This window comes from Eurytemora carolleeae, unplaced genomic scaffold (assembly GCF_000591075.1).
Source record: "Eurytemora carolleeae unplaced genomic scaffold, Eaff_2.0 scaffold48, whole genome shotgun sequence".
Taxonomy (NCBI): Eukaryota; Metazoa; Arthropoda; class Copepoda; order Calanoida; family Temoridae; genus Eurytemora; species Eurytemora carolleeae.
Window position 1 is genome coordinate 564,426 of NW_019396177.1, and position 25,222 is coordinate 589,647.

Consider the following 25,222-nt stretch of genomic DNA (forward strand, 5'->3'; position numbering starts at 1 on the left):
GGGGGGGGGGGGGGACCACCAAATTGATCGAGAAGTATTGTTATGATATAATTTTCAGTTGCCGAAGAGAAATCAAATAATTCTTTTATCTCCCGCATTGATCCTGAACTGGAATTAAAAGCCCGCCGAACCACTGAGAGAATCTGCGAAAATCTCCATATTATCGCGAACGAGCCAAGTCTCGCACTCTACAGAATCTCTGAGCACGTCAGAAAGGTGAAAACCTTATTTCTTTATTAATCTTTTGATAACTATACTTTAGGAAACAAACAAACGGATTTATTTTTTCAATATGAATCCAGGATCCAGATCCGCCAAAAATGAAATGGATACAGGATCCGGATCCGCATGATATGAATTAGAACCATGATCCGGATCCGATTAAAATGAAAAACATCCAGGATCCGGATCCGCCTAACAATAAAATGGATCCTAATAAAATAATATAAAATTTTATTAGTTATTATTAAAGGCGCTCCCACCGACTGTTGAGTCCCGGTGTGAAGTGAAACGGCTGAATGAAGTTCTAGTCGGAGCTCATTATGACGCCGAGTATGGACTACAATGCGTACAGGTAAACAAATATTGATAACAATGCGTACATCTAATTAAATATGTATTATAATGCGTACAGGTACATAAATATGAACTACAATACGTACAGGTGAATAAATATTGAGAAATACGTACAGGTACTTAAATATAGTATTATGATGCATACAGGTACATAAATATTGACTAAATGCGTACAGGTAAACAATCGGATATCCAAAAAATACAGACAGACAAATAGAGATTAATACTTTATATTTATAAATATGTTAGGTTTGAATAATTATACTTAAATTTAAATCAAACAACGGTTTTTTATTTAGGCTATGGCCGACACACTGCCAGTGTTTAGTGAAATTGAACAGTTGCTGAGAAGATCGGTTCTTCTTCAGCAGCGGTTCAAAAATGCTCCTCAGAAGAGGTAAAAATACAAGCCCCTCCCCCCCCCCATTGACACGTGTTCTATTTAAGCATTGGAGAATAATTTCGTCACAATTTTTTTTTGCATTTTACCAAGTTTTCCGGAGAACAATCATCTTATAACAAATTTTAATGTTCGAACTAGACGTAAACCTAAGTTTAAAAAATGGACTGTTAGCGAATTTAATTTGACCTCCTTCAACTGGTCCCTTTAAAGTTTAAACCTCTATCTAAGAAACAAACAAGTGTTGAATTCTGTTTAACTTCCTCCAGTGTCCCTGGAGCATGAATGCGCAAGTCAATTTTATAATGAACCCACAATTAAAATAATTATTTTTTAGCTGAACAAATAAGTATATCTCAACCATTCTTGATCAGACAAATATGTACAGGATACTGTGGTGAATTCGACATGCCACTTTATAAAAGAAGGGTCATTTGAAATTACATCTGCAGTCACTTTAATTTTGATTGGAATTGATATCTAAAGAAAGAATAATGTTCATGGCGATGAATTTTTAAAAGTGTGAACTTTATTTTTTAGTTAATCTTATTTTTTGTCAGGGTGAAACGAGAACATAGTTCTCTGATCCATAGGATATCTGTTCATCTACCCAGCGTTGATATTCCTGATCTAGCAGAGCTAAGAGATACTGCTAGGTTAGTATTCCTAATTTTGATATCCACGATCTAGCAGAGCTAAGGGATACTGGCAGGTTAGTATTCCCATCGTTAATATCCCTGATCTAGCAAAACTAAGGGATACTGACAGGTTAGTATTCCCATCGTTAATATCCCTGATCTAGCAAAACTAAGTGATACTGGCAGGTTAGTATTCCCATTGTTAATATCCGTGATCTAGCAAAACTAAGGGATACTGGCAGGTTAGTATTCCCATCGTTAATATCCCTGATCTAGCAGAGCTAAGGGATATTACCAGGTTAGTATTCCTAGCGTTGATATCCCTGATCTAGCATAGCTAAGGGATACTGCTAGGTTAGAATTCCTAGCGTTGATATCCCTGATCTAGCAGAGCTAAGGGATACTGCCAGGTTAGTATTCCTAGCGTTGATATCATTGATCTAGCAGAGCTAAGGGATACTGCCAGGTTATCATACTATTCATAAGATAAGATAAGTGAAGGATCTGAAAACCCACCATCTTAGAGAGTCCAGCCCGCCATCGGGGCTAGCATCCTCGAGTTCCAGCACCCCCCGGCTCCGATGTTCTTGTCGTAGGTTATATAGGTTATCTACGGGTTTTTATAAACTTTTACTTTTTTAAACAAGACTTAAATTTAATACAAATCAAGAAATCATTGAATATTTTGTTTTATTTTATTTTCAAAAATTTAAACTGTATTGAATAGCGAGCAATGGTTGCACCACGTTGACATCGTTGAACCACTTCTCTTTTGCTTGAACATGCGGACAAACGAAGTAGTGAAATAACTCTTCCGCGGTTCAGCTACTTCTCGCTATTCGTTAAATCTTGTCAAAGATCCAGTAATGAGTAATATTCTTTTCATGATTTTCATAATTGACATTTTACAGAGGATCTCAGAAGGCAGAGGGTTCAGCTACAAAGAACCAAAAACCAACCAAGGACCATAAAGTCAATATTTAAAATAGTTTTGAATATAATTATTTTAATGGATTGTTTGCATTTTTGGAAATGAACAATGAACATAATGCCTTGATTTTCGATAATTGGAGCACAAGCTTTACTGCCGCACTCAACGAATGTATTGATTTTTGACTTATTGTTTGAATTAGAAGGATGTAAATATAGAATCTGTTGTTGATGTTACTAAACACATTGGCAACACTCCTTCGAGTGATTCGAAACCAGACACTTCACTTGTGAGTGATCAGAACTTAGAAAAAACACTTTTGTGTAATCAGAATCTAGATAAAACTCTTGCTGAAATAGACCAAGTCCCCAAAAGTGATCAACAGCCCGGTGAAACAATCTGTAGTGTTGAAAAGGGTAGTGTAAATCCTTGAAAAAGGATTCAAATATTAAATTTAGTTTTAAAATGTCTGCACTCGATATAGCACAGATTTCTGCGTGTTTGAAACAAATAAATTTAACTGAGAGAAGAAGGAGGGAGAGGTTGTGGTCAGTTGACATGAGAACTATAAATCAGGTAAAAGAAATAACTAGTTCTTACAGAATTACAAATAATAATTAACAATCAGAGATCAGAACTTTTGTGCGGATATTGTTAATTTCGATATCCAATGTCGGCACTTTATTTGAGGACCAATGCTTATTCTATCAATTTAAGTTATCTATCCGTGTAGAGGACCATCTCTAGATATTGAAAATGAATTAAATTGATCCGTAGATCTGCATAAGAGAAAGATGGAGATCAATGTTTGATTCCAAGATTCTAAACACAAAAGTTCTAACTTGTGGACAAACATTAAAGAATAAGGGTATTGATTAAATATTTATATGTACAAACTATAAATAACGTCTTATAGCTCTTATGCGACTATAACAGGAGGGGAGGAAGGCCAGCCACAACAATTTCTCGTCCGAGCCACATTCTCCTCATTTTCTCGTTCGAGCCACCTCGGAATCCTCGTCCTTCGACGATTATTTCGTGCTAAAAAGTTTCCAATTCTTGGAGTCAAAACTATTTTTTAAAAATTTGGCCACGTTAGGGCATAAAATATGCATGAACTAAAGTATTGCAATGATTATATCATGTTGGAATCTTCAAACCCATGAGAATGATGTCAAACTTTAATTAGGTAAAACTTAAATCTCTTCTGCCTCCGTAATGGCTAACCTTCGTGATATAAAATATATAGCAAAATATTCGGCATACCTCTGCCTATAATTTTCCCCATGGAACCACCCGGAAAAATTCTACGGTTTTCACTATAGTTAACAAAAAAGATTGAAGTTCTATAAACTTAGAATTATTTGCGACATTCTACACCAGGAATATCTGAAAATGCGCGTAAAAAAGGTGAACATTTTTAAAGACATCAAACATGAAATCTTTAATTCAATTGAAACTTTTCTTTTCGATTTACAAAAATTGGATATTTCATTGATGCCCTAACGTGGCTTGATTATTAAAAAATAGTTTTATTTGGAAGGATTAGACACTTAAAAAAAATAATATTGAAAGGACGAGGATTTCGAGGTGGCTCGAACGAGAAAATGAGGAGAATGTGGCTCGGACGAGAAATTGTTGTGGTTGGCCTTCCTCCCCTCATAACAGTAACTNCCCCCCCTCTCCTCCCTCGAATAAAATCTTTTGATCATTTTTGAAAAAAATCTGGTGATAGACATGGAAGATCACATACCCAAGGTCCCCGGAATTCCCACAAAAGTTTATTTTAAAAATGTATTATTTGTGTTTACTAGGTTGGTCTACTGGATCTTCCTGACTGTGTACTAGTATATATCCTTGAACTACTAGATGAAACTTCACGAACATCAGCTTGTTCTGCTAGTACTCAGCTTTTCAATTTATGGATAGAGGTAAGTATGAAGGCTTGAACCTTCATGCGTTTTGCCTCTTTGTGCTGGTTCTCTTTCATAAGCAAAATGTTCCTAGACCTAATCTCATTGAGCTCTCAGAGGGAACATTGTATGTTATTGTTTATTATTGATATCGTTAGTTTTTGTTTTTTATTGTTTGTTATTGTTTTTCATTGTTTGTTTTTGTTTGTTATTGTTTGTTATTGTTTGTTATTGTTTTTTATTGTTTGTTATTGTTTATTATTGTTTATTATTGTTTGTTTTTGTTTGTTATTGTTTGTTATTGTTTGTTATTGTTTCCTATTGTTTATTATTGTTATTGTTTGTTATTTTTTGTTATTGTTTGTTATTGTTTGCTATTGTTTATTATTGTTATTGTTTGCAATTGTTTATTATTATGTATTATAATTTATATTTTGTTATTTAGTATACTCAGGAGGAAAATGAGTTTCCCGTGATTTATGATGAAAATGAAAACTGTCTGACTTTAGGTAGGCTTAAGGACCCTCCATGCAAAGATGGCAATGCCTGAATTCCAACAGTATCTTTTAAACATTAATCTGATCAAAAATGTTAAAATACCGTCGTTTTTCTGACTCGAAAGTTGTTTATTTCCGTGAGCTTTTTCATTGCTTTCCTAAAACAAATAATGCGTAAGTCACTTTCCGAGAGAAACCTCGAATAAGATTAAACAGTTTAAAGAAACCAAAACGTTGTAAGTCAGACATTGGCGTGGAAGAACACTTGAAATTACGCTTGCAGACAAAATCTTTAAATCTAGATATTAATGCTTGTTTTTTTACTGTTTATGGGTTAATGATTAACCAAACAAACAAACAACACTTTATTGTAAAGAAGAAACAAATGTAAAATAAGGAGAAAAATATCATTCTAAAGATTTCACTAAAATGTCGTAACATTTCAACTATTTCACATGTTTTGTCTCTAGAATCAATCAATAAATCAATAAATCACATATAAGAAAAGGAAACAATTGGAAAAATAATCAAAACAGTGGCCGAATTTAAAAGAATTTGAGCGGCGGTTTAAATTTAAGCCGCGGTTTAAATATGGTTGGTTTCACTTAAAATTGTATCAAATGTTTCAAGATTTAAGCCGGCGCTTAATTTAAACCGGGTTTTGGCAGATTTAAACCGCGACTCAAATTCTTTAAATTCCATCTCAAGTTTTTTAAGACAACAATTTTCATTCTGAACACGTTCTAAAACACTAGATATATGTATGCCTTATTCAATTATGAATCAATCATATATAATAGAGAGAAAAAATGATTTGTAAAAATAATCAAAAAAAAGTTTTTTTTGAAGGTCACATTATTAAAGTTCAACTGAACACATTTTAAACCCCTAGATATATTAAAGCATTAATCAATCAATCAATCAATGAAACATTTATTTTGTAGAGAACCTGCCCGCTGATGTCCTTCTTGTTATATTTAAGTATTTGGATATATCAACCCTGGGTAGAGTTGCACAGGTAGATTACTAATATTAAATAATAGATATTGGTCTTTGCCATATTCGTTTGTCTGCAGTCCGAATCCACGTATTATATTAAAATTTTTGTTAAAACATGGCCTGAAAGGGACGTTATCTAATGTGACCTTTTATTTATAGAGTGACATGTTCGTTTCATAAAATTTGTATCAAGAAAATTAATGAAAGTATTGTCTGTTTCTATTTGTGGTTTATCTAGGAAGGGACGAAGTTATGTTAAATAGTCTTAATTGTTTTATACTCTTTCCCAGTTCCTAGTGCCCAGGAATGATTTCAACTTGATTCAGTCCATTGATCAAAATAATTTACTAAAAACATTTCTATTATTTGGTTGTAGTGTACCAGAGGGGAGAGAGAAGGGGGGGGTGGCTTGAAAGCCAAAAAGCATTACAAATTTGAATGAAATAAAAATCATGTGATGTATTCTGTTGGTGAGGAAATTACTGAGGTAGATTTTTAACACTTTAATATTTAGATCTGCGGTCTGGGGGTTCGGTAAACAGAATCAAAAAAAAGAAGACCCGGATCTTAAACGCTGTTTATTTAGGTGTGTAAGCTTTTCCGAAGCCTATCCTACAGTGATTTTTTGTGGATGCGAGCAGGAGCGAGTTCACTTGGTAGCAATCAGCTGGATACACTCACCACTAGCAAATCCCAGGTAGTTAAAGGGGTATATATTTTCTTTAAACATCATCCGACCGGCCCCTGTGGGTGTATTGTATACTGTATTATCATGAAAAATCAGTTAAGTATTTATTGGTTAAAAAAGGATTAAAAAGGAGGATGGGAAAATTTACTAATTAATGTTCAATTTTTTTATTTAATAACATTTTTTATTCAATAACATTCTTATTTAATAACATTTTTATTTAAAAACGTAAAAACGTTTTTTTTAATGAAATTTTTTATTTAAATTTATAAATGCTATTACTTCGTAAGTATATTTAAGAACAATATTAGCATCTTTGTCTTCTTTCTCCAGGCCAAGCTTGGAGCCCGGGAGAAGGTGAGAATTGGTGAAAACTGGAAGAATGGGAAATGTAAAGAAAACATACTGGCAGTACAGAACAACAAATATATGCCCAGGTAACCTCAGAATACGGTTATCAACCTGGTTATAATAATAATGGTTCACCTCTTTCAAATTTGTCATTTTTCAAATCTTATTTATTTTTAATTTCTGATATTAAAATTGTAGGAAGGGAGGCTTAATTTTTACTTGACATGTAAATAGTTAATCCTTCATATTTCCAAATTTATTGGGAGCGTCGTTGAATCTCAAGTTACCCTTCATATACAGAGGAACATGGCAGATTTAAACTGTACTCTCTTTTCACCTTTATTTCCTTTATTTGATTTATAATGTTGAAAATATCCTGGTTTGCCCAGCTGCCTAAAAAGTGCTCAATTCTGATGATATCACTCTTATGTTTTTGCAGTAGGATATGCCTAAGTCACTTGTAAAGAACTCACAAGTGAAAATGATGAATTTGTAAAGATAACTCATTCACTCGTGAATGTGAATCGTACCAGAACATCTGGAAAGTTACTGATGGAGAACCGGATATAGAAGAGGCCATGGTGGCAAAATATCTTGGGATGGAAATTAATATACAGGGCCAAAATCTAATCAAACCTCGCGAGTCCAAAATGATAAGGGGAGCACACACTTACGCTCACACTATCATGGGCTGCACTCGGTCAGGCTTGGATAGAGCTCTGACAGCCTATAGGCTATGGGAATCCTGTGCAATTCCAGGATTCTTGTATGGTACAGAGGCAATGGTCATATCCAAATCCACAGTTAAGGAACTGGAGAAAATCCATCATTTAGTTGCCTTGTTCATCCTGCAGCTTCCCCCGTCATCCTCCCAGGTAATGGGATGGATGGAGGCAGGCTTGCAACCCTTCCAGCAGCGCTTGGACACAAAATCTGTGCTTTTTGCTCATACTCTTATAACAGGGAGAAAGGATCAGCTTACAAAATCAGTAGTTGATACTACGTTGGCTGATAGGACAGACCCTTGGACTAAGAGAGTGCAATCTTTTCTGGAAGAGGTTGGCATACAGGACCTGAAGAATATCTCCAAGAGTATGCTCAAGAGACGGATATGGGAGTATCATGTTTCCCAGCTTCGGCAGGCGAAAGCAGGACACTCTTCAATGTGATGGCTGACAGAGCCTAGGGACTGGTTCAAACTACAGTCTCACATAAATGATTCAAAACAGTGTGCGGTTTTGAACCGGGTGGGAGCAGGTGATAGGCCTGGGAAATCGCCGTCCCAATCATCTGGGTTTGACGTATAAAGAGTGTCCTTGGTGCTCTGCAGTGGGTATCAGGGTGCTGCTGAATGAATTGCATGTCATCCTTGAATGTCCGGGATCAGGGCATGCAAGGTGGGCCACTGGAATCTATGCTTTCCTGGAGGCTCGGCTTCCAGTAATGACTGAGCATGCTATCATGAAAGAATTCCTGGGGGGGGGTTGGGGGACAGGGCAGACGTTGTTACAATGATGACGAAGGGATTGGACCTTGACAGTCTTTGAAGAGTGGAAATTAGCAACCACTCAGCTTTAAACAGGTAAGATCGGGTGTAGCTAGTGATAGGCTGTTGCAGGGTACGCATCGTGACTATGATCACGACTTTCCTCCAGGTTGTACCCCTCCTCGTAGTAGGTGGCCGGGCTGGTTCAGGATTTTTCTTACTGGTACGGGTCGGATAGTCCTGTAGGCGGTCTGGGTTGCCCAAGATGGGGCTTCTTGCAGATCTCATCTCACATAATCACATAATCACATGCCACTTTTTTTAAAAAAGAGTTACTTTAAATATCGACTACAGTTCCTATTAAATATTTTCCAGGCTTCAGCTTGAGAAGGATGTATTGTGGGTGTCCTGGGGAAAGACTATTTGGTGTCATCCCAGGGGGAAAGATGGTGCTATCAATCCTAAAACTAAACAGGTAAGATTAGAGGACAAATTTATATAATTTAAACCGCGTCGCTGAGCCGCTAAAAACCGGTTCCGATTAAGCGCCGGCTCAAATCTCAAAACACTGAATACAATTTTAAGTGGAACCAACCATGTTTGAGCCGGGCCTCAAATTTAAAACGTGACTTTTTTTTAATTCGGCATCGGCTTTTGTGAGGTTCCTTTTTTAAGCTTATAAATGGACCGACAGCGCAGCGTAAACTTTGACAAATGACGACTGTTTTTGACCCTGCCTGCGACAATATTTGACTCTGCCTGTGACAATATTTGACTCTGACTTCGTCAGTATTAGACTCTGCCTGCGACAATATTTGACTCTGCCTGCGACAATATTTGACTCTGCCTGCGACAATATTTGACTCTGACTTCGTTAGTATTTGACCCTGCCTGCGACAATATTTAACTCTGACTTCGTCAGTATTTGACCCTGCCTGCGACAATATTTGACCCTGCCTGCGACAATATTTGACCCTAACTTCGTCAGTATTTGACCCTGACTGTGTCAGTTGTATTTGACCTTGACTATGTCCGTATTTTACACAGACACTGACTGCATCAGTATTTGACCCTGACTGCGCAGTTTTTGACCCTGACTGCGTCAGTTTTTGACCCTGACAGTGATAGTATATAATCTCCTTGACTGACAGTACTTAACTCCCCTGACTAATATTAATAAACCTCTGATTGCGACAGTATTTTACCCCCTTGACTGACAGTACTTAACTCCCCTGACTGTGACCGAATTTGACCCAACTACGTCCGTGTTTGACCCCCCTATTGCGACCATATTTTACTGTGACTGATGATATTTAGCCCAGACTGCGACTGTATTTGACTCTTGACTGTGTCCGTATTTGACCCTGATAGTGACAATATTTAACCATCTTGACTTACAGTACTTATCCCCCTGGCTGTAGTAGTATAAAACCCCTGATTGTGACAGTATTTAATCCTCCCTGACTGGGACCGAATTTGACCCTACTGCTAACGTATTTGACTCCTAATGCGAATGTATTTGACCCTGACTGCTCGTATTTCTAGATGTTCCGAGGTCATACAGACGACGTGAGTAGGTTCGTGGTAGGTCAAGGTATGCTGGTCAGCGGAGGTCGGGACAGGTCAATATGTGCCTGGAATTCAGCGACTGGAGATTTTATGTTTGCAAGGTGAACTAAGAGGAGTCGATTTTTACATTTGTATTTGAAATATCTAAACCGTAAATGTGTTGTATCTAGAGAGCTTTTAGAAAAAAATTGCCATGCAAATAATACTGATCATACAAATTTATATTTTTTCATTTCAGTATTTTCAAAATCCCAATTTTTTAGGATTGCCAATTTTTCACTTTTATGGTTACTTTTTCACCAAAAATTGTATTTGTTCCCTTAAAAATTATCAATTTTACCCTATTTAGCGAATTGAACCCTGAAAAGCCTAAACTTTTGGAGAGAGAAAAATGCGTTTTCAAATGTAAGAGGGGAGGGGATTAAAGTTTAAGAAAATATATACCCCCGTTTTATTTTTCGGTATTTTAGACGATACTGTCATAACAGTGAGATAACAGCTGTTGATGTGACAGGGAAGGGTAGAATACTAGTTTCTGGTTCTAGAGATAAATCAATCATTGTTTGGAGGATAGAACAGGAACAGGAGTTCAAACCTATACTTGTCAAACAGGTTGGTTGGTTTGGTTCGGTTTGCTGGGTTCTTTTATTGTTAATTTATTTGTTGTTGGGTTCCGTAGTTTAGTTTATAATGAATGATTTGTGTGAGAAAGACGATAAGCGTTAAAATAAAATTATATTTTTCTTCTTTTTCCCACTAGTTTTGAAAGAAATAAAGAAAGAAGAAATAAGATAAAATAAAAACATTACATAAAAAAATTAAATCGTTTTATTTTAAGAGTTCGATTATGAGATTAAAAATAACTTAAAAATTATAATACGAGCGTGCCTTAGCTGATTAGGATATCGTTGATTCGTTGCGTATTTGCTGAAAATGATCTGTTTAAAACTTTGATTCCTATACCAAATTTCATACACATATATCAATTTCTCGAGACTGTAAAATCAGAAAACATTCATACAGGTTGCGATCAATTCCTGAAGTGTTAAGGTTTCTGCATATACCCCCTCTCATTTTTCCTTAACATTCCCTTTAATAATGCTGAAAAGTACCGTAGACGTTATAACCCTCCTTTTAAAGATTGGTATTCTTGATGCACAACAGGGTCCTTTAAATATTTATCTGTGCAACAATGGGGAAGATATCATGGTTTTCCCATCTCATAAGGTGCTAAATTCTGTAAATTCTGGTCCTTGTCTCTGCACCATAAAATCCGCAACTCAATTTTACAGAGAAGCAAAAGTTAGAAATTATCAAGTTTTAAGATAGAAGTACAAGATATTTTATCATTTTTTGCTCAGACACTGGTTTAAAGGGTACCGTTGTGAATCGGACATACCCTCTTTTTTTCTTCTAAATTTTTTGTTTAGCTTGGTATTAATGAACGCGTCTGGAGTTTAAGTATAAACCAGGAGACAGGGTTTACTATGGTTGGTACAGCAGGTACTCGCGGAGTTCCTCCTCTTCGTCTTCTTGATCTTCATCAGGGGCAGGTTCTACTAGACCTTGGCAGGGAACTAAGGTACACCTAGTTTTCAGAATTTATTTATAAACTAGCTGAAGTGCCCGGCATTGCACGAGGATTAGAAAGAATTCTAATTGTTAAATTATGGATTCCCTAAAAAAAATTCCGCCAATTTGGTCCAGCCGGTTGGCCATCTGTAGATATATTCAAATACATATTTGAGCGAAGAGCTTTATTATAGGGGCTATATCATCTTTCTATCTAGGAATGGAGCTTGTATCTATCTTATTTATCTAGATATGGAATTACTATATATCTATCTTTCTATCTTGAAATTGAGCTGGTATCTAATTTTCTAGGAATGGAGCTTAACAATTTTATTATGTACTTATCTATAAATCTAGGAATGAAGCTAGTATCATCTATTTATATTTCTATCGAGGAATAAAGCCGGTATCTGTCTATCTAGGCATGGAGCTAGTATCTGTCTATCTAGGAATGGAGCTAGTATCTATCTCTCTTCCTAATACTTTCCCCTGCGCCTACCTATTGGACGAAACACCTCCAATTGTATGATTCAAAAATTATATCATACAATAACATCCGGGTTTGGCTTGGCAAATCCCGTCATTAAAGTGTTTAAAGATTATATCTATGTAAAATTTTGTACTTTAATGATAATTATATATAATTCTATCTATCTATCTATAAATCTGGGAATGAAGCTATTATCTATCTATCTATATTCTAGATATTAAGGAATTAAGCTATTATCTATCTATCTAGGAATGAAGCTATTATCTATCTATCTAGGAATGGAGCTGGCTGGTATCTATCTATCTAGAAATGAAGATATTATCTATCTTTCTAGGAATGAAGCTATTATCTATCTATCTAGGAATGGAGCTGGTATGCTAGATTTGACCTGGTTGACCGGCAATACTCTGCTCAGCTGTGGCTATGATACATGTGCTAGGCTCTGGGATACAAGGTGACACAATCTAAAAGATTTTATTTCTTGGTGGGGACATAATTCCCTTGTTTAATTTTTGTTGCTAACATTTACGTTCGACAATTTTCTCATTGATAAGAACAAACTGTAGACATATTTCATAGGACTCTCCATCTCAGATATTCTGGCATTAACTAGTGTGTATAATTTCTTTGTTTTCTTGCTACCCTTATCCATTTATTTTTGTTATTACATAGTTTATTTTTTCTGCTTTTTAACGTATATACCGTTTATTTTTTATTTTTTGTTTTGTTCATTACATCATGGGTTTTTTCACACGATGTGTGTTTTCCCTCACAATCCTTGCAAACAAGGGGGGAAAGGATTAAAGAAGTGTCAATGTTTAAATCCTAAAATAAAAAATATCATTTGAATTTTATAAGATGCGGAACCTATGTGAGTACCTGGGAAGAACCTTACGACGAATCAGGTATTAAAAATATTTTTTTGATTTTATTTTTATATTAAATCTCCTTCCCCCTTCCTCCGTTTTCTTTTCTTTTGATTCTTCACATAAAATTATTCCTTTATGGCGCGATTGGCGATTGGATTTTCATGTAGGGTTCCCTTTCAGATCTTTCCAGAGGCGTAGTCAGGGGGGCTATGGGGGCTCATCCCCCCCCCCCTGAATCTGTAAAATGTATGGATTTCAGAGGGTTTTTAGGCCCCAACGGTTGCTGAGTCCGCTCTAAGCCCCCCGGCACCCCCCCCCCTTGGAAAAATTCCTGACTACGCCCCTGGATCTTTCAATTATTTAATATTGACATCCCCCTTCCCCCTCCCATCCCCCCTAATGAAAAACTTCAAACACATATTAAGGGATGAAATAATGCAGATGTTATTGTTTTAAAATATCGAGAATTTTAAAAATAATTTGTCATACTATTTTTGAAAGAATGCTTGAAAGGATTGTAGCGCTAACATTTAGATTCTCCTTAAACCGTTTTTTAAAATTAATGACCGGCTGGAAGTAATAATAAACAGAGGATGAAAGGATGAATAAACTGTGTACTCATGGTGTGAACTGTCTGGAGAAAGGATGAATGAATGTATGTTAAGTATTCAGCCTGTGTACTCATGGTGTGAACTGTCTGGAGAATAAATGAATAAATGAATGTATGTTTAGTATACAGCCTGTGTACTGATGGTGTGAACTGTCTAGAGAATAAATGAATAAATGAATGAATGAAAGGATGAATGAATGAAAGGATGAAAGGATGAAAGGATGAATGAATGAATGAATGAATGAATGAATGAATGAATGAATGAAAGGATGAATAAATGAATAAATGAATAAATGATTGTATGTTTAGTATACAGCCTGTGTACTGATGGTGTGAACTGTCTGGTGACCGGAACCTCGAGACATGGCAGGGTCAGGGTCTGGGATCTCAGGTTGGGTTAAATAAATGAAGTGATTGATTGATTGAATGAAGAACGATTTATCTCGATATCCAATGGGGGAGGGGGCACTTTTAAATTTGAAGATAAATGCTTAATCTCTAAATGAAGGTTATCACTGCAGGGTGTTACCACTGACCACCACAAAATATCGAATATTGAGTTAATCCGTAGATCTGCACAAGATGGAGATCAATGCTTGATCCCAAGATTCACATCATAAAATTTCTGTCTTCAGAGCTGAAAACTCTTGTATTGGATACCCTGAATCCCGATTGCTAAATCTCTGTATCCAGTGTGGACACTTTTGATTTTCTGCTTAATCCTTTCTTTTGGATATCCCTGCTGGATTCAGACCAATGAGTGTTCTCTTATTGATTGATTGCGCGCCCGAATTTAGGCAATATTGTGTTTTTAATTTCAGGTGTACTAAACCACAGTACATGAAGTACGCTTCCCCTGCAGTACGCGGGCGCTCCAGTCCAGTCTACAGGTAAACAAACAAACAGTTGAACAGATTTGCCGGTTGTTGACAGATTGAAGAACTGACATTGTGCCAAATAGACAGAGCGGCAAACTGACAACACTTACTTTTAAATGGACAGATTGAAAAATAAGAATTATGGTGATTACTTGATTGATTGATCAATTGATTGATTGATTGATTGATTGATTGAGTGAGTGAGTGATTGATCGAATGATTGATTGATTGGTTGGTTGATTGATTGATTGATTGGTTGATTGATTGAACGCTTAATATTTGTTTAGTCTTGTGATGGATTCTGGTAATATCTACGCGGCCCTTGACCAATCCTTAAATCATTTTGGATTCATGAATCCATAGAAATATAGGATCTAAGGATCCATAGTAATATGGGATTCAAGGTTCCAAAGAAATATGGGATTTAGGGATCCATAGTTATATGGGATTCAGGGATCCATATTTATATGGGATTAAAGGATCCCAAGAAATATGGGATTCATGGATTTTAAAAATATGGATTCATGGATCCATAGAAATATAATATTCAGAGGAATGTTAAACAAAAAGGTAGAATTCAATTATCCAAACTAATATTGGATTATTGGGTTCAGAGAAATAGTTCGATTGGCTTCATGAACTCAAAGAAATATTGAATTGGATTCATGAACTCAAAGAAATATTGGAATTGGATTAATGAATTAATAGAAAAATTGAAATTAGATTTATGAATTTATAGAAATATTGAAATTGGATTTATAGATTTATAGAAATATTGAAATTGGATTCATAAATTTATAGAAATATATACATAGAAATGATGAAATTCAAAATATATCTTGGGAAAAATTTAAATTTTTTGCATAGAAAAACTTAATGGTCCTTAAATAAATGTTGTTTAATCCATTAATTAAATATTCTTGGTGTATTTTACTTCAGTTTTGGGTATTCCTTTTCTGTCTGATTGCAAATTTAGTTTCATATCTGTAAAAAAATAGTTGTCATTAAAAAGTTCCTAGTAAACTGTACTTTTTGCACATTGAAAAGTTTCATCAGTACATTGTACAGTTTTCTCCGTACATAGCACACTGCACATTTACTGTACACTGTACAGTTCACATAAAATATAGGGAAAGTACATTGATCCCAGTATTTAAATGAATTTTCAACAATTTAAGATTTGAACAAGAAACTAAATTATGATGATAAATATGACATCAAATTCTAATGATTTTGAGACTTCAAAGAAATGTATTTCTATCTACGATGGTAGGCGATTATATCAATATAAAGAAATCGAATTATTTTAATGTTATAATTGTTAACAAGCTTTTCTTTTGAATTACAAGTTTACAAGAAATTACAGGGAAGCTTTTGTAATTGACAGTTTCTCGTTGTTTCATGCATGTTTTTGTTTATCCATGCTCAGGGCGTACGCGTGCCCCCCCCTGAGAGGCTGAGAGGGGGCACCCATGAGGGAGGCTCTTTTAATATTACATCTGCTTGCATTTCCCTTCCTCAGGCCAGGCACAGTGGCGTACCTAGGGGGCAGTAGTCCTGTTGCCCCCCCTGGGAGTTCCAGGCGGGGCACTGCCCCCCCTATAAAATACAAAATTAAATGGAAACTACGATTAAAAAGTAACACCTGACAATGACAAAGACTAAGGATTTGTCTAAATTCATTGTTAATACAAGGAGAGAAAAGTTTTAGCCTTTTAAAGAGAATACTTCATAACACAAGATGTACTATGACGGAGAGCAGACTTAACGATCTTGCACTTAAAGCTTTATACCCTAAAAGGCTGTCTGAGCTCTCTACTGAAAAAATCATTGAAATGTTTGTGCAAGCAAATCCCAGAAAATTGAAGCTTAAAAGAGTTGGTGAGTATGTAGATTGAGTAAATTCTATCTAAAAAATTCAGAAGAAATTTCGTGTTTTAGTAATTTTATGGTGAACAAAACAAGTCCAGGTGGGAGGGGGGCAAAAAAAAATAAAAAAAGGTATCAATATTTTTTCAAAAAAGGGGTTTTTAAGGGGGGGCATACTGTTGCCAAGGGGGGGACCCTAAATTTTTTTTTTGCGCGCTTACGCGCGCAAATTGTGCCCCCCCTAAACAAAAGCCCTCGTACGCCCCTGTCCATGCTGTTTAAAAGCTTTAAATAAATCAAAATTGAAATCGAAAGTCATCTCCATTATATTGATATAATCGCCTATCACCACACTAAAAATTATTTCCGTGTGCAATTCTTAATGTTTAACTATTACACAATGTGTTAAATCTTACTTCTTGTTAAAGTATTATGAAATTATATATATAACATTTATATAAATTTGAATTTTTGTGAAATACACTTATACCTGTGTTAAAATATAATGAGTGGAAAACTCGGTCATTTTATGAAGAAGATAGTAATTTTACTGATTTTTTATCCAGAAAACATGATCTTGCGACATATTAAATGATAATATCACAAGATCGGCGATTCCCTGAAATATGGTCACTGGTCAGCCTTTGTTTAGTACTAAACATAAAAATTATATACATAAATGAAAATTTATATTAATATATATATTTAATATAATTCAAAAAGATTTTTTTAAGTAAAACAATGAAGAAATGATTGATTTCGTCCGGGGTTGTTGCCAGGGACGCTAGCAAAGTTCTGTGGCTGCAACTGTGGCACAAATATAGATGAAACAAACTGCAAAAAAATAGTGTTTGTTTAAAATAAAGACAAACAAAATTATAGTTGTTAATTTCTATTCGTGTTGCCATTTTTAAAGGATAGAGGAATACCTACGACTGGGGGTATAAAAAAAACAAATGCGAATAATTCGGGAGGAAAAAATGCGAAAATTTGGCGAAAAAAGTACGGGAGAGAAATTATTAATTATGATATAATAAGCTCTTAGAGCAGAAAATTCCACAAGTTTTTTCGCGCATTGAATTTTTGCAGCTATGGTTTTCGTGAAAAAATTTGGAAAGTACGAACGAAATTTTGCTCGTTAATTCGCCAAAGTTTTTGTTCGACGGAAACCCTAGTCACAAACAAACGGACAAGAAATCAAATATATACACTGTTACCCGCAAAGGATGAGAATTCAAAGACGACTGTACGGAACCTATTTTTTACATTGATGACTTTCTAATTGCTTTAAACCTAACGTATTTTTTGCATAAGAGACTACATTTAGGAACAAAGACTAGATTCAAAATTAAGGAGTTTCAGTTCGTTAAATTATAGTCTCATCATATGTGGGTAACTTAGTGAATGTTTTTTCTTTGACCCCCTGTAGCAAATGAAGCTAGAGAATTGAATCTAAAACAATTGTTAACTCCATTAAACTGATTTAATTCTAATTGAGCAGTTAACTTTGTACATCTCAATCCTTCTACTCCAAAGAAGAGAGATGGGGGGGGGGAGCCTAGGGACTGGTTCAAACTACAGTCTCACATAAATGATTCAAAACAGTGTGCGGTTTTGAACCGGGTGGGAGCAGGTGATAGGCCTGGGAAATCGCCGTCCCAATCATCTGGGTTTGACGTACAAAGTGTCTTTGGTGCTCTGCAGTGGGTATCAGGGTGCTGCTGAATGAATTGATGAAAAGTGTAATGTTTTATTATACTTACATTTAGTTCCCTTAACTTAAAAGAAAGGATAATAGTTGGACACTATCAGGATAAAAAGTGCTCTTATTAGATATTTACAAAGAACTTGCATAGCTCTGTTTACCTTTTAAAGCTATATGTCTGATCAGGAATGAACGCCATGAGCCTCCGCTATGCAATGAATTTCTAAATATCTCTTAAATAACTTTTTGAGTCGATATGAATAACAAATCCTCACAATCAATAAACAACATTAATCATAAGTAAAATTCTTATCTATGTTGAAAAAAAATTAAAAATTCTAGCAATTTAAAGAAGCTGTGCTGTATAGCAGTGGCACGTTTACTGCATAGTGGAGGCTCTTACTGCATGGTGGAGTCTCTTCTGCATGGCAGAGGCTCAGTCTGCCTATTAAATCTGGGAGGCTCGTGTCTGCAGGGCAGAGGCTCATGGCGTCTGGTTCCCTCCCTCGTACGAGACATCCATTCTTTTCAACTGTGGTATCTTTATATAGTAACGCACATTTTTGCGTCAGGAACAATAGAAGTAATTGTCAGAATTAAACACTCCAAGTTAGAAGACTAAAACATCTTCCATATTCCTGATCTGATAAAGGTATAACTGTTTTTAATCCATGATTCGAATTATAAATTTTTTGCTCATTTTTGAAATAAGCAGAACCTAATGTTTAAAAATTCTTTTAAATTGAGACACCCTTGTGTACAGGAAAGATATTGCTTTACTCTTCGATGTTTACAAGAAAGATAAACTGAACTATTTACAAGCTGAATACTACCCTACTCTGAACTGTATACAAGCTGAATACTACCCTACTCTGAACTGTATACAAGCTGAATACTACCCTACTATGAACTATATACAAGCTGAATACTACCCTACTATGAACTATATACAATCTGAATCCTACCCTACTCTGAACTATATACAAGCTGAATACTACCCTACTATGAACTATATACAAGCTGAATACTACCCTACTCTGAACTATATACAAGCTGAATACTACCCTACTCTGAACTATATACAAGCTAAATACTACCCTACTCTGAACTATATACAAGCTGAATACTACCCTACTCTGAACTGTATACAAGATGAATACTACCCTACTCTGAACTAGATACAAGCTGAATACTTCCTTACGCTGAACTATATACAGTCCTAACCAGAAAACTCTGGAATAGGAAGACGTCATAATAGCATTTTTGAAGTGCATTTTATGTCGTTTAAAGCAAATAGCTTTACTTGAAAGTTATTAAATTACTTATTAAGTAAAATTGATCTGTTTACATTGCTCAATTGCTGTGCCTCATGTTCCATGCGCTATTTAAAGTCATATCTTGAGTTTAAAAGTCGACTTCTTATTCCAGAGTTTTCTGGTTATCGCTGTATATTTATATATATGAGCTGCCTGAATACGATCCTACTCTGAACTATATATATATATATATATAGAGTTCAGGATTTATGAGTTTATGTCAGTGTATAATTGACAAGTGCAGTGTGAACTCAATGATGCAATTTGTGCGAGACAAATTATTATTTTATTTTCGATTTTTCATTTTTTATCGTTAATCTTGTCATTACAATTAATTTTTTTTTTCATTCTGAAATTTGAATTCATTTCTAATATTTGTAGTTTTATTAATGTTATCTCTTCGGCGCAATCACTGTATAGCAGTGTACATTGAACATTACTTTTCTATGTTCTTTCCTCAGCTAAAAACATCTTATTATCATTTTTTCGAATACTAACGCATCAAAGGACCCATCACAGTTGAAGGGACCATTGTGTCAGCGTTAAATGGGTCATATGTTTAAAAGAGTTACATGCCCGATTAACAAAATACCCTTAAAAGCATTATCCAAGTAACAATGATAAAAATATTGTTGTTTTTAAAGGAGATAATTTGTAACAATTTTCATATTTACAAATAACTTTCCAGCATAAATTAGCAAATCATTTATTAGAAAACCCCCAATAAAAAGATTTAATTTTTAAAGGAATTTGTATTTTTTGCCGATTCAAAGAATAGGAGGGTACAGTTGTGAATTCATTTGAAATAACGTCTTTTTAAAAAAATTATTTCAGTATCTAATGAAATGTTGAATTTAAGTTTAAGCATTTTGCTGATTTATTCGTTGCTTGTTCGTGCTCAATCGAGGTAAGTGTATTTTTTCTTAAAGATTTTCGTTCCGTGTTTTTTGGTTACTACCAGTGTCTTATTAATTAGAACAATGTTCGATTGAACTAATGTTCATTTGGACTAATGTTCAAAAAGACTGAAGTAGCTCAAATGAACAGTCTAGCAGGTCGGGTGCTGCGGCTACTGAACAATGTGAAGTGAGAACTAGAAAACTGTGAAATATTGGAAAACAGCATAAATGATAAAAGCAATTCTTTAGAGTATTTGATGTTGTTACAAACCAAATATATTTACTACGTAGTAGCTTTTAAACCAATTAAGCTGTCTAAGTCTTTGTACATTGCACAATTGTACTGTTTTATGTTCTTTAGACTATTCAAAATTCAGAATTTTAGCATAAAATTCGTCTTCCTTTTCCACAGGTTTCTGGGAGACTGGGTCTCACTTGTAGTTCAGTTGATCACATTGAATGTGGAAGTTTGTTCATTACACACTTAACATGTTTAAATTAACAGAGGTGAATTTAGTGCAAATGAACGTTAGTTTTCAATCGGTCCTATCGATATCGTATTTTTTAGAAAATGAGGGCGTTTATTGCAGTTATCTTTCTCACATGTTACTTTTTAACCCTAATTAGCCTGACATCTTTTTTAATGACTGGTTGCCTGGGGGGGGGGGGTCAAATTAACCCCCTCCCTTTTTTTCTTATGATGATACAAATATGTAACATTTGATACCTTTTTGGAAAGCCCTTTAGCTCTACTACAATGTAAAAAATTTGCAAAAATCCAAATATTTATTGCAATACCTAGTAATTAAGAAAAAAATGTGCAAAAAAAATTGCGCACATTGCAACAAATTATACAATTTTGCAGGGTGTATGAAATTCTCCCCCCCCCACGTCCCCGGGGAGGAAAGAAATCATCAACCCAAGAGGAGGGGAAGGAAAGGAAAAAGTGAAGGGAAAAGGGAAAGAAAAGGGAAAATGACAGGAAAAGGAGAAGGGTAACAGCGGAAAAAAGGGACGGGAGGGGGAAGAGAATGAAGTGGATAGGAAGGGACGGGGAAGGTTGGGCGGAAAGGAGAAGATTGAGAGGGAAAGAGGAATATAGGGAACTACGGAAGGGACGGGGAAGGTAGGGTAGATAGGGAAGGGGAAGGTAGAAAATCGATCTGGAAGGTTGACAGATAAAGAAGTGAAGGAAAAGGAAAAATAGAGAAAGGGACGGTCTGGAGCTCTTTACCTCTACAAAACTACATAATTTTATCTAAAATCAGAGAGTTTTGCATAAATAATTTCCCCCAATAGTTAAAATGGTTTTACTGCATAACAAACATGATAAAAGAATGTTCATTACTTCTTTAATTTTTAAAACCTAAATGGGTATTCAAGAAAAACTGAAAATGTGCAAATTCCCTTTATAGGCGTCAGTGCAAAAATCTGTGCAAAGTTTCTCTACTTCCTTTTGTAAAAGGCTTTTCAAAGAGCTATAAAATGTTGAAATCCAATGACTGGAAGTAGGTCTAAATATAGATTTGGTCTGGTATAGGTTAAATAAGGAGTTTATGCAGTATGCCTGAGGACTGACGGGGATGTATTCGTTATAAAAGCCAGAAAATATGGGCGTCCTAGCTTTAACACTTTTTGAATAAAAAAGCCCCCCCCCCCCCCCCCGGCCAAATAGGGTTCAGCGTTCAGAGCTTTTTTTCAAGATTTTGGATGATTTTATTAGAGGGCATATAATTAATTGGACATCAAATGCAAGATGAAGAAAGAAGTTTGCGAGAATTTCCCTTTTTTACCGATTCCCATTTTACTAGTGTGAATACATTTTTTCAACCTTTGAATTTGATAAATTGTCTACTGCAGGATTGGATTGGAGTTATGTGATGGATTCAGAAACTCAATACTTCTTAATACTCCAGGTGGAAATTGGTCTACAGGGTTAACCGCAACGGATGAGACTTCAGAGACGACTGTATGGAATTTATACTGTCTGTTTCCTTCCCTGCATGATTCCCTGCAACTGTAGATTTATTTTTGATCAAATTTTAAGAATTTCAGGTCGTCTTTACTATCTCATCCTTTGAGGATAACCCTGTATTCTCTGAATTAAAAAAATAATATTTGTTTAATTGTTAGACGCTGAAACCTTCTTCAACGGGTCAGTTATAAAAGGTAAGAAAAAACTTTAAACTCTCATTTTGACAATTTTTTATTTTGATGAAATTTGCTATAAATCAATTAATCTTGCAGCATGCATTGCTTATAAAAGAGAATACAGTTTGTAATCATCAATAGTAAGCATAAAGTGATTCATTTTTAAATTTGAAGCTTGCACATTTTTAGTCGTAATGCACAGCTTTGTAGAAAACACAAAGGAATTGAGTTTTTGCCACACCCTTTGATTTTTTAATCCCAATATCTTTGCAACCCAATGTTGTAGACCTTAGATATTTCAAACTATTAATTCTGTTATATCAAATAATCTAAGTTTAAAATATTAAATGTTTGCACCATCAGGTTGCAAAGATATAGGAATTAGACCATATGAGTTTGTGACTAAGACTCAGTTTCTTTGGTTGTCATTTTTTTATCGTTTGTAAAAAGATTGTCGTTGTTCTAATCCAACTATTTTTTATATTATTTCATATTTGTGAGGTGGAGGATGTATTTTTCCGACAAGGATTGTAATTATCGGATCTCAGGTGAGGTTTCAGCCATTTTGATTTTTGAAAAATTTAAAATCATTAATTAGATCATTAAGATTTAATAATACATGAAGAAGGCAAGTATTGGCCTTTAGAAGCTATAGTTAAATAATTTTAAATTTGAATTTTTATCTAAATTTGTTTTTTCCTACATAAAATGTTCATAGGAATTTTTATGAATTGCTATCTGTGGATTAGGAAGACGACATTTAAGCAATCTAGGGAGCAGTTTTATCATGTAGCTTTCAAATATAGTTTTTAATGAATCTGTGTACACTGTACACTGCACACCTACTGAGTTTAATTTCATCATAACTTTGGTATAAAAGTCGATTTTCTCAGTCCTTCCAAAGTGTTATGAGTCCCACTGCAGAAAATGTTTAAAAATAAAGTTTATTTAACAATTATCATGTTTGTTGGTTCTCCCTGCAGGGTGCTGGTAAATCCTCGCTTGCCAACAGTTTCCTAGGCTGGGATCTAACCTACGGAACAAGGAACCGGTTTTTGTATAAAAAAAAATACAAAATGGCTGATGCTTCTTATTAACTTGTTCCAGGGGATCATCAACAAAATGTCCAGTGATCCTCAAAAAATAAAATAAAATAAACTTCAACTGGTACCCTCCAAACCTTTATTCTTATGTTTATTCTACCTTAGAGATGATGTTATGTAATTCTTCACAGCAAAAACTATATAAAAAATGGCTAAGATTTGTTCCATTAAAAATAGAAATACAAAAATACCTCTACGTCATCCTTTAATATCAGAAAAAGTGTGAAAGGGTATAAGATTTTATGGTCTATCTCTAAAATTATTGAAAAACTATTAATTAACTTAACGAATAAAATCTAAAAATCAACCAGTGGAGAGCTTCCCTTCCACGTTGGCCATGGAGTAGAGGTAACAATTAAAAACTAATAAATCAATTTATTTGAAACTGTACTAAAAGCTTAATCAATCAATCAATCAATACATTTTTAAGAAAAACCTTCATTTTGAATGTCAATCCACAAATTGCAATAAAAATCTATCGATTGGCAAATTCGTAAATAAGTTTGATAATCAATTCATCAATTGGCAAATTAATAAATAAATTGAAAATAAATTCATCAATTGGCAAATTTATTAATAAGTTGGAAAATTAGTTTATCAATTGGCAAATTCATCAATATTTGTAAAATAAATTTTTTAAATTGGCAAATTCATCAATATTTTGATAAATCAATTTATCAATTGGCAAATTCATCAATATTTTGTAAAATCAATTTATTAATTGGCAAATTCCTCAAAAGTTGGAAAATCAATTCATTAATTGGCAAATTCATCAATAAGTTGGAAAATTAATCCATCAATTTAAATAAATTTATACTACATCATTTATATATGTATGTATATCTTTGTGTGTGAATAAATTTTCATAATAATAATGATAAGTTTTAAAATCAATTTATCAATTGGCAAATTCGTCAGTAAGTTTAAAATCAATTTATCAACTGGCAAATTCATCAATAAGTTTAAAATCAATTTATCAATTAGCAAATTCGTCAATATTTGTAAAATTAATTCATCAATTGGCAAATTCGTCAATATTTTGTAAAATCAATCCAACAATTGGCAAATTAATCCATCAATTTCCAAATCAATCAATCAATAATTTACATAATTATTTAATCAATAATCAAGTTTAAAGGAATCGTTCAGAATAAAACTATTTGTAAAGCGAGGGTAGGAAATTCAAAGTCAGGTCAACAACTTATTTTTTAAATATTTCCAGGCAGGAACAAGATCAAGCTCATACGCTAGCGGAGCTTGGCTAGGTAAAAACATTTCTTTTTTGTGAAATTGCGCTAGTCGATCCTTGATCTTGATATCCACCATGATAACTTGAAAACTTTGAAGGTTAAGTGATTGCAATTTTACTTGACAGGGTACTAGCACCACAGCTTCTATATAGGGTATCAAAGAGGAATTGATTTAATCCATAGAAACTACTTATCCCATGATTTTCAACACACAATTTTTGACCTCAGGTTCAGGGTTGGCTGGTTCAGTATTGATGTCCATATACGCCATGTATTATCCTAAAATTTTCGTATCTGTGTGTTCTTTATCCTAAATCAGAAACGCTATCCGAAAACGCTATCCGACATTTCAATTCTATTTCAATTTTGTCTGTTCGCTATGTATCACTATCCTAAAATAACATCATCACGTCTACCATTATCCTAAAATTTCATCAACGCTATCCTAAATTGATTTAAATT

At 34.5% G+C, this 25,222-nt stretch overlaps 3 protein-coding genes across 8 annotated transcripts in view; all 3 read left to right on the forward strand.

Moving 5' to 3' along the window:
• Nucleotides 1-2,989, forward strand: part of LOC111697277 (BLOC-1-related complex subunit 8 homolog) — a 4,981-nt gene extending 1,992 nt beyond the window's left edge. For 2 of the 3 annotated variants that reach the window (XM_023467208.1, XM_023467209.1), the window contains exons 3-8: nt 59-216; nt 473-574; nt 876-973; nt 1,537-1,632; nt 2,526-2,577; nt 2,748-2,989. In XM_023467208.1, coding sequence (XP_023322976.1) covers nt 59-216; nt 473-574; nt 876-973; nt 1,537-1,632; nt 2,526-2,577; nt 2,748-2,978 — 737 coding nt within the window. In that variant the 3' untranslated portion in view covers nt 2,979-2,989. The remainder of the gene's footprint in view (nt 1-58; nt 217-472; nt 575-875; nt 974-1,536; nt 1,633-2,525; nt 2,578-2,747) is intronic. The other variant, XM_023467210.1, reaches the window with a different exon arrangement.
• LOC111697275 (F-box/WD repeat-containing protein 4-like) lies at nt 2,987-16,831 on the forward strand. Of its 3 annotated transcripts, none has more exons than XM_023467207.1 (17): nt 2,987-3,121; nt 4,360-4,476; nt 4,904-4,967; nt 5,900-5,973; nt 6,541-6,651; nt 6,976-7,079; nt 8,855-8,954; nt 10,025-10,149; nt 10,519-10,660; nt 11,479-11,630; nt 12,472-12,564; nt 12,969-13,015; nt 13,899-13,980; nt 14,411-14,479; nt 14,755-14,771; nt 15,646-15,736; nt 16,652-16,831. In XM_023467207.1, exons 1-16 carry the CDS (start codon nt 3,011-3,013, stop codon nt 15,693-15,695), a joined length of 1,458 nt encoding a protein of 485 aa, XP_023322975.1. In that variant the 5' UTR covers nt 2,987-3,010; the 3' UTR covers nt 15,696-15,736; nt 16,652-16,831. The 3 variants fall into 3 exon arrangements, with proteins under 3 accessions (XP_023322975.1, XP_023322974.1, XP_023322973.1); XM_023467206.1 differs by having other exon boundaries at nt 15,646-15,735; nt 16,677-16,831; XM_023467205.1 differs by lacking the exon at nt 16,652-16,831 and having other exon boundaries at nt 15,407-15,986.
• Nucleotides 16,832-20,170: 3,339 nt separating this feature from the next.
• LOC111697286 (uncharacterized) lies at nt 20,171-25,208 on the forward strand. Of its 2 annotated transcripts, none has more exons than XM_023467224.1 (7): nt 20,171-20,264; nt 22,117-22,172; nt 22,390-22,425; nt 22,909-22,955; nt 23,391-23,452; nt 23,822-23,858; nt 24,733-25,208. In XM_023467224.1, exons 1-7 carry the CDS (start codon nt 20,203-20,205, stop codon nt 24,796-24,798), a joined length of 366 nt encoding a protein of 121 aa, XP_023322992.1. In that variant the 5' UTR covers nt 20,171-20,202; the 3' UTR covers nt 24,799-25,208. The 2 variants fall into 2 exon arrangements, with proteins under 2 accessions (XP_023322992.1, XP_023322993.1); XM_023467225.1 differs by having other exon boundaries at nt 23,391-23,446; nt 23,816-23,858.
• Nucleotides 25,209-25,222: the final 14 nt, after the last annotated feature.